Below are 10330 nucleotides of genomic sequence, written 5' to 3'. Positions count from 1 at the left end.
GTGGCTAGCCAGACGTGTGCGTGTCATGGGCATGAGCGTGTTGACAACAGTGGTGGATCCAGAGGGGGGTGATGATTGGAGTGATCGCCTCCCCTAGCACAGTCATCTTTCTCCTCCAGTACTGAATAGGCTGCCTGTGTCTGTGTTTACTCCTCCCCTTATCTCATGGCACCGCTGTTGGAGGATGGGGCTGGGTGACTCCCGCACCTCCCCTCCCTGAGATCCTGCCCTGAGCGTGTGTCGATGTAATACATTGTTGGACTGCTCTCCTGTCTCGGCTCCTCCCTGTCACAGCATCAGTGTGACACACACACACCCGTGGCTGTATGCGCTTGGTGATTGTAAGTGAGAAATACCCGGCTGTTGCGAGGACAGGGGTGAGGCAGGAGGGAAGCCCAGCAGTGTAGTACAGTGTGATACACACTGAGGGCAGGATCTTGGGAAGGGGAGGTGCTGGAGTCGCAGTCCGAAAATGGCTGCCCTGTGTGAGGCGGCTCTGGGGAGGGCGCTGCCGGTTTCAGCTGCTCAGGTAGGGAGCTGGGCTCAGTGTCCCACATAGTGAGTGAGTGATAGGAATGGGCTGTATACAAGTGGCTGCCTCTCTGGTGCAGCACATATAGCCAGGGGTGTGTCCTGTGCATGACTTGTGTGTGCTGCTACCAGGGCTGCCATCAGAAATTGCAGGGCCCGGGACTGAAAAATTGGCAGGGCCCCCCTCCACCATTTTCAAAGATTTTTCAAAGTTAGGGTATGAGGCACACTGTAATTCAGCATAAAACAGTCTTTTTAATTCCACCAGAGGCTCATGAAAGAGGACCAGCACACCAAAGTAAGCAAAAAACTGTCAAGGCAATTATCGAATAATGAACAAAGCCGTTCAGTCTTCAAAAAATATGTAAAATACACAATGCAATGGAAGCAGGAGAGATGGCATCATGTCAAGTACTGTTATGGTCAATGTACTGCCCCCCCCCAACTGCAGCAGCACCTTCAGACCTGTCCTGCTGAGTAGTGCACTGCACAGAGCTCTCTCTCCAATGCTCCGGGGCTTAGGTGAGAAGTAGCTCTGATCGCCGCTTCGGCATTCAGTGCAGGGATGGAGATGAAACCTTGCCCACTTACTGTTCTTGCCTCATTTCCTTAAAGGCTCCGAGTACCTTCTTCTTTCCTGGCAGACCGGCTCCTCACTTGTCGCGGGTCATGCGACAACTCCCTTTAGCCTTGCAGCGCAGAGTGACGTCACGCGCGTCCAAAAAAACTTTATTTAACAGCGGGACACACCGTGTCCTCACTGTCCTGTACAGCTGTAGGCTGGTGGGAACCGGGTTGGTGGCGGCAGGCGGTGGCAGCGGCCGGGCCTCCTGCTTTTGTTAATGGGGTAATGTGGGGCTGCAGGCTGTGCAGCAGCAGTAGGAGCTGGCGGGCCCCACCCGTTCTTCCAGGGCCCGGGCCCGGGACTGCAGTGCCGGCAGTCCCCCCTGATGGCGGCCCTGGCTGCTACATATATGCTGTGCAGCACTTGTGTGTGGTTATGTCCAGCAGGGTGGCTAGAGATACAGGAACCCAAATAACACAGTGAATACATAATCATATATAAATGGTAATAGTCGATGTGGCCACAAAAAAAACCCTGTAAAGGGGAGGAGTTGGGACCAGAAAGAGGAGGAGTCAGAATTAATAATTAAATTGCCCCCCCCATAAAAGAACAGTCTAGATCCGCTCCTGGTTGTCAGTGACTGCATCTAAAGACACAGTAGCGCTGACACAGATGGCCATGTTCAGACGGTGAAATTGCACCTGCCATAGGGCTGCTGCAATCTTCCATCTTACGACAAATGGTGCAATGATGGTGCGTCTAAGTACAATAGTGCTGCTACCAGTGGGCATCACGGTAGACTGAGAATCAGCCACAACATTAGCATAAAGACACAGGCTCTGTTGCGGAAAAAGCGCAGCCACGTACCTCTGAATCAGTCCTAAAGTAGACGCCTCCTGCGGCATTAGCATATTATTGCACAGCCGCTGCATACAAAGCCACAGCAGCTGTGCAATGGCGACCATCTCTGAGTCAGGCCCTATCTATCCATCCTTCCACCTATTTATCTATCAAAATTCACATTTGAATGACCTCTAACACTGATATTGTCATTTCTCAGTTGACAAGATAATATATAATAAACAAAACCAGTAAGAACAGCCGTATAAACTATACACAAATTAATAAGTTAAATTGGATCCCCTTCATAACTTTCACACTTTAATAAAGAAAATGAATAAATGGTCACTGTTATTTTTCAAACATAAGTTAATGTAAGAAACATATAAGGTATTTGTTTTATAGAAAATACAGCAGCAGCTTTGATTTTTATACTGAGCTATATTACATATGTATGTAAGTAATTCAACATCTGTGTTTCATATGTGGACACTTCTAAATACCTAACCAGGCAACTATAAATACACAGCAATTAGAAAAACAAAACTATTTAAATATTCTCAATAAAAAGGTTTAATCAAAATCTATGTGTTAAAAAAGCAAAATAAATCAGTAGTTGACAAGTTTATAATAGGATGTGTGTGAGAGGCCAGGAGAAACGTTATATCCCATAATTTCTCATCCTTTTCCTTAAAGGATTCCTCATCTACACTCAGTAGAGGCAGCCACGTTGTCAGCCTAACCAATATACAGGTTATTAATTCATTAGACATCAGTAAGATTTGTATGTGAGGCACGTGACACAAAGTGCCTCGTGCTTTATTGATGTCATTGCTTCCTTGTGAACTAATAAACAAAAATATTTCTAAACATATTTGCACAAAGTAAGGGGATGTACAATAGCATAAACACTTACTTTATAGAGCATCTGCTCCTAGAAATAAATAAATGAAATAATTGGACCTAATAGTACATCTTAATGCTCAATATATTCTCTCAGCGTACTACTGTACATTTATATCTGAGCAACTAAGGGAGGAGCATGTCACATGTGCAGAGGGGTGTCTGATATCACACTGATGTGATGAGAAAGGACTTGGCTTCACCATCAAATGCAAACCCTGTATCTCATTAATATGCCAAGAAGATATGGAGCTTGCGGTATACAGTACCTATAAGTTGGCAAACCTCACTAGACACACCGGATTGCTCTAGACCAGAGATTAGAGCTGTGATGTTGCCCACTTTCAAAAATATTATAGAGAATTAAAAACACACTATCAATATAGAACTATTTTTGTTTTTTTTGGGATGTGTGTCACATATTATAGCTGTTTTAACAGCATCATTTTTATGTCATACATCCGATAACAAAGATCAATCTGTCATAAATACTAGTACACTGATTGATAAATAACATACTAAAGTCCCGCTTTAGAATTCTTGTAAACAGAGTAATAATTATTCTTATGAGTTATTGGAGTAGCAGTGGCAGTAGGGAGCTGTCTTTGACACTTTCTAGATTGTCTACTATCTGTATTACACCTTGCACCTGGTCTTCCTGCAGGACATGTCGGGCATTGGAGGAGAATTTCTTCAGCAGGGATTCCCAGCTCAGGGGTTTTCTCCAATGTCCATAAAAAGTGTCACATTTCCCGATCATCACATCCCCATTTCTCAGCAGCAGAGCCACCTCTGCGTACATCTTGTCAAAGTTGGCTTCATTATCTCTAGGATGCTCCACCACCACTTTGCTCAGGAGATCGTGGAGTTCATTACGGAACATGGTGTCTTCATGGAAGGAACGGACATTAACTTCACCATCTAGGAGTGCGGTGCAGGCATTGAACTGGAAAGAGTGGCGAGCCTGGTGTTCTGAGTCTGGATAGGGCCTGTCAATGTATTTGGATACTGGGACTCTAAGAACAATAGACTGAATATCGGATGGGTTGAATGAGCCATATTGTTGGACAAATGTATTTCTAACTGAAGCAGCAGCATCAGCGACCCAGTGCATCCCTAGATGTGCAGGAAAAGACTTGAATGCAATGTCTTGCTTCTCCAGAAGAAATTCATAATGTTTTCCTGGGGGAGATAATGGCTTAGGCTGGTAATCACCATAAAAAGTACTAAACCCAGCACAGCCGGGCACATCATCAAGTATGAGTGTATTGGCCTCCATTCCCTTAGCAGCCAGGATAGCAGCTTCCAGACCTAACCTAGTGGCATTGCCAATGTGCAGGGGCTTAGCCAGGGTGGCAGCATTTGCCATAGGAGCACCAGCAAGGGAGGCTGCAATTGCCAGGGCATGAGTGCATTGCTCTTTATCTAATGAGAGGAGATTGGCTGATGCTGCAGCACTTCCCATGGTGCCAACCACAGACGGTGGATGAAATCTGTAGTGAGAAAATAGTATTATATTATTTATTTATGTAACAATAACATGTGCAAATTATCTTATATAATAATATTTACAGTATTCTTTAGTGAGATGTTGCTGCCTTATAGTGCCCAAGCTATAAAGAGACCAAGCTATAAAGAGACATTTCCTGGCTGGTTGAAGCAGCCCCCTGAGGAAGGTGTGTAGCTATAATGCTCTGCTCCCTACATAGACAGAGGGAACTTTAAAACCACAGTGGTGTCTGGGAAATGTCTATATATCCAGTTTGTAATTAAAATCTGTTTGAGAGTATACAATAATTTATATGCATTTATACTTAATAATAATAACTCTTACATTTCCCTATTAGACATGTTGCTCTTTATCAAAATAAACAATAAAACATTTGAGGTGGGATGTATCAAGTTTTGGAGAGATATAAATTGAAGATGCTGCCCAAAGCAAACAATCAGATTGTAACTGTCATTTCAAAGACCATGCTATATAAATAAGCTGATTGTTTGTTTTGGCAACTTGTCCACTTTAACTCAATCCAAGATTTGATACATCTCCTCCTTCGTACCATAATGGGGAGATGATACCATCAACCATTGGGACTAAGTACTCACTTTTTAGGAATGCTCTTTGCTTCGCTGGAGAAACCCATAAGTCTTCCTTGTATTTCAATCCCTACATTGAAAGCCGTCAGCAGTTCCTCACCACTGATCTTTCTGCCATGTGACAGTATCTGTGACAGTGCCAGGATGGCAGGAAGCACGGCACCAGAAGGGTGTGTGGCAGGGTGCCACGTGTCATCAAAGTCCATGGAGTGAACCTATGGTGACAGGGAAATGATTAGATGGACTGAGCAGCTATATAATAAATATTATTTTATTTTTATTTATAGTAAAGTCTACTTACAGCAACTCCATTGGCATAGGCAGCCAGGGTCGGAGAGAGCTTTAATCCTTTCTGTCCATAGACAGAACAAAGGGCAGAATTTCCATATGTTGAAAAGTATAGGTCCTGAAAAAAGGAAATAATATGATGTCAATATTTAAAGCAATTCTAAATAATCATATTGTAATTAACTTGTGTAACTAAGGAGATCAGATCCAGGTCTTCCAGTGTCCAAGGAAAAGGGCTCAATGTTTTATTATTATTATTATTATTATTATTATTATTATTATCCTTTATTTATATGGCGCCACAAAGGTTCCGCAGCGCCTTACACAGTACATAAATGAGCACACAAGAAAAACAGTTAATAGTAATACAAAACAATGCAGGACAAGGACAAGGTTATAAACTCAGCTGCAAAACACAAGCAGCAGGACATGAGCAACCAGGTGGTAGGTGCCATTGTAGGGAGTTAGGAGTAAATTATACTATAAGTAGGGGGAGGAGAAGCACGTGAGGATGAGGGCCCTGCTCGTGAGAGCTTACATTCTAAAGGGGAAGGGCAGACAGACAGGGGCGACACAGAGGGGTAGATAGTGAAGAAGGAGCATGGAGCAGTGGGTTAGGATATGTGCTGCGGAATGTGTGTGTATAAGACGACCTGATGTTATGTAAAAATTAAGTCCTTCATACATCTATCTCTATGATAGAAAATAGATTGTTTGTGTTATTTACATGAGAGATGTACAAAGTAAAGTAGAAGCACTTTAATTTGTGTGTTACATTTTAGCATCTATATACAGCCTGACAAGAAATGCAGCTATTATGGGACTGTCCCGCCATCCTAATACAGTAGTGACTACTTTAGTTCCAGCTGCTGGGTGCTATGCCATGCTCCTGTGAGTGGGTGCATCTCACATGCTAGACCCACTCACAAATGGGTGCAGCCATACATGATGTGGTCCCACAGGATGTTGCAGTACCCGGGCCCAGAATTTCTCTTGGCAGCCCTGGAGGTGACAGACAGAACGAGGAGGGAATGGGGCTTAGTAGTGGGGTAACAAGACCATGGAGGGAGGTGGTTGAGAGTGGAGGTATAGGAGAGGTGGGGGAAAGAAGCAGAGGGTTGGAAGCAGACTGATGAGAGAAAAAAAAGGAAGAACAGCAAGTGGAGGAAACAGGAGGGGGAAGAGAGGGATGGATAAAGTAGAGGATTATGTGGACATAGAATATGGGGGTTGTGTGAAGTAAGGGTGTTCATGCTGTGGACAAGGTAATAATTGAGATGTAAACTGGAGTGGAGGCTGTGAGATATAGAGTCAGTGTGGATTAAAGTTGTTAAATGTTCAAAAATACATGTAAAGAACAGTGCTGCTAATGTATGAGCGCAGCTCCAAAAGTGATATATAAAGGAGAGGTATGTGAGTAGTGGGTGCAGGAATTAGTTTATAAACAAATGATTAAAGTGGATAGATGTGACACAATTGGAAAAGACAATACAAAATGAATGAGGACAAAATTACAATGTACCCGAGCTGATCCAGTCCAAAGTGTTCTGATCAACAAAGATCAATCAACAAGAGCAGTACACAGACAGGGGAGCACTTGCAGTGTCCAAGCAGTGAGTGCAGTAAGTAGTTGCCTGGATATGCATACAGCAGAAGATGTTGATTTTGTTCATTCACATAAGTATGTTGCTTCTTGTTGTTCAGAAAGTGGTCTGGTTTTGAGTTTCTTTTCCCTCAGTTTTCCTCCAGTTTAACTCCAGCGTAACTCCGACTTAGTTATCAAATTGTATTTACACTTATAATCAGAACACTTTGAATCTTAACACAGACTATGGCAGCCACCGGCTATGCAGCCTGTGGGAGCAGTAATATCTAAAGTTACAAACATGTGTCTCTGTGCTCACTGATTGGGACCCCACCCCGAAAGCTCTAACACACACTAAATTGGGATGCAATAAAGTCGAAGATAAACAATTTGTGAAAAGGGGGAGGCCAACACAGATTCACAATACATTCCTAACTTCCTTTAGATAAATTGCTCTTAGTATAGCAGTAGTTGTAATTTACCCAGTATAAATTTTCAAAACTGTGCTGAGGCAATCACTAAAACAGCATCTGATGGGAGCAGTAGTTGTAATTTACCCAGTATAAATTTTCAAAACTGTGCTGAGGCAATCACTAAAACAGCATCTGATGGGATTTCACTTTATTTCACTAGTTTATTGTTGGTGATTACTGATCTGTGGATCTACGTGAAGAGGGTTTATGTAATAGGGTGCAACTTGCAGCCGCTACAGGAACTCCTGCGAGTCTTCCCATATTTTTAAAGCGGCAATCATTTTAAAGGCAAAACCAGCTTGGTCTCACCCTATTACATAAGCCCCAAGGTGTCTTTAAAAGTAACAATAATTCATAATGTATACAGTAATACAGCCATCTAAAGTGGTGATGGCAATAGGTGTATTCAAAGAAAAGTATTTATCCCACCACCCCAGATGATGCAATATCACAGATCATGGTCATTATGTATTACCTGGCAGTATTTCACCACGATATTGAAGACATGAGTTGTGCTGCCGACCAGTCCGACCCCAATGCTGTCCAGGATCATGCGCTTACTTCTGTGCCGCACAATATCAGAGAGGTGATCGGGGCGGATCTCATGGATGAAAGATGCAAAACTGTTGGTGATGGATTCTTCTACCTGGTTTCTTACAGCCACTGATAAGAGAAATATCACAATAATGTTCCTTCTGATTTTCCCTTCCGGTGTATTTCTTTTACACCTTTCCTTTCAAATTTGTGCCTTTTTTAATCTTGTGAAAATATTTTATTTTATTACCTATCTGACTCTTATATCCTTCAAAATAGTATCTACCCTGTTTTTAATTCTAGTGCTTTGTAGTAATTATACAGTTATATGATATAGCCCAAAGTCTATTTGGAACCATAACAGTGTCACCCATTTGTATTGATACATTGATTGCAGAAGGAAGATCACAAATTTAACTTCAAAGCCAGAACTGTTACAATTGAAACATTAAAAATATATATTTTTTGATAATTACCTTTTGCAGTTGACTTGTGGATGGGCCTTGATAGTTGCTGAAGTTTCTTTGTGTTCTATGAATGATAGAAATTTTATAATGAAATAAATTATTTATTTTAGTTACATTTGAATTCCTATGTGATGGTTACATTATTGTGTACCAAACCTTTCCATATTTTAAATACTATGTGGAGATAATACCATGCTTTAATGTATTATATGAAACCCATAGACAGCTCTACTTAAATCAATGCACAGTCTTATCCTGGACTCGGACACTGTACTGTAGCCGTGTCCTTTGAAGCTTTATTACATTGTACTGCTTGTTACATCCACCAGAGGCTACTACCCTTTACACAGTTTGTGTATGAACTAAAGCTTATACACTTTCATTTACATTGTTGTACTTAAGAGAATATTGATGCCATCAATTTAAATTGTAGATTTCTAATGGTACAGTTAGTATTCTTTGGAAAAAATGCTATAGTTAACAGCATAAAAATAATACTATAATATTTGTATAAGCTATTTTAAGTTACCGTTTTTATTCCATAGTATTTTAAATATACATTTGAATCTTTGAACCTTTACATAATTACACATCTTTTGGCAGCATTATAAATCTTTATAAAACATATCAGGAAGGGTGTAATTCATTTTACTGTTTTTGTTTTTGACAATTTGCATTTTCTTTAAATTTATATTCCTTTTACAAGTCCTTGTGTTAAACATTTCCCAACACATCTTCATGGCTAAATTCAGTCATATCTCAGTGTCCTTATGCACTTATTTTTCAATTGCAATGTTTTAGGCTTAATTAATAATGTTAAACTGCTTTTGTAACATCACTGGTACATTGGTAATTGGTAGCAGAATATTAAATTACTATATGAAAATGGATCATGTTGGGAAGTTTGGTATACGTACATGTAAATATTTTATACATGCAAAGTGTATATTGTTGAATTATAAATAATATAGAATACAATAGTAAACAATAGAGTACAAATAAAAAAACATTAAATAAAAGTGAAATTACAATTTGCATATTTTTCGGTTAATACTGGGTAGCATTTTAATTTACAAAAAGTTTAAACATATTTACTTATACATCTCAGATTATGTATCTGCTAATCTACTAAAGGTTTTACCATATGTGCATGTACATCTTTGAAAATAGTACTTACTTTAACAGCTGCAGAAGACATTTTTGAATTAAGATATGTTTTAAAATGATTAGGGGTGTGCACCGGCCACTTTTCGTGTTTTGTGTTTTGGTTTTGGATCTGGATCTTTCTTCGTGTTTTGGATCTGGATTGGTTTTGCCAAAACCACCCTTCCGTGTTTTGGGTTCTGGGTTTTGTGTTTTGGATCTGTATTTTTTTGAAAAAAAGCATAAAAACAGCTAAAATCACAGAATTTGTAGGTTTTTCTGCTCCTATGCTATTATTAACCTCAATAACCTTAATTTCCACTCATTTCCAGTCTATTCTGAATACCTCACACCTCACAATAGTGTTTTTATGTCCAAAAGGTTGCACCGAGGTAGCTGGATGACTATGCTAAGCGACACGAGTGGGCGGCACAAACACGTGACCCATCTAGGCGTGAAACTGCAGTGGCAGAAAGGATGGCATTGAAAAACTAGGCCCCAAACTGTACATAATGCAAAGAAAAAAAAGAGGTGCAAGATGGAATTGTCCTTGGGCCCTCCCACCCACCCTTATGTTGTATAAACAGGACATGCACACTTTAACAAACCAATCATTTCAGCGCCAGGGTCTGCCACACAACTGTGGCTGAAATGATTGGTTCGTTTGGGCCCCCACAAAACAAGCTGGCAATTAATCTGTCCCTGCACAAACTGGCTCTACGGAGGCAAGAAGTCGTCCTCATCCTCCTCATCCACAGATTCCTCACCCTCTTCAGTGTTATGTACATCCTCATCCTCACAGAGTATTAATTCGTCCCTGCTGGAACCACAGGTCCCTCTGTACGTTCTGGAGGCTGGTCTCCCTGGAAGAGTTGATCATTCATTTTATGAACATCATCTTCTC

The 10330-nt window shown here is 40.9% G+C and overlaps 1 protein-coding gene across 1 annotated transcript; it reads right to left on the bottom strand.

The window, feature by feature from the left end:
• Window positions 1-3410: 3410 nt before the first annotated feature.
• LOC148453593 (cis-aconitate decarboxylase-like) lies at window positions 3411-9481 on the bottom strand. The gene is made up of 6 exons (XM_088461946.1): window positions 9461-9481; window positions 8293-8347; window positions 7758-7945; window positions 5238-5342; window positions 4946-5151; window positions 3411-4332 (listed from the first exon to the last, which is right to left on the bottom strand). The coding sequence occupies exons 1-6, from the start codon at window positions 9479-9481 to the stop codon at window positions 3411-3413; spliced, it is 1497 nt and encodes a 498-aa protein (XP_088318072.1).
• Window positions 9482-10330: the final 849 nt, after the last annotated feature.

Source organism: Taudactylus pleione, unplaced genomic scaffold, assembly GCF_031769625.1.
Source record: "Taudactylus pleione unplaced genomic scaffold, aTauple2 ptg001126l, whole genome shotgun sequence".
NCBI classification, from domain to species: Eukaryota; Metazoa; Chordata; class Amphibia; order Anura; family Myobatrachidae; genus Taudactylus; species Taudactylus pleione.
This window is presented reverse-complemented; position numbering and strand designations above follow the sequence as displayed.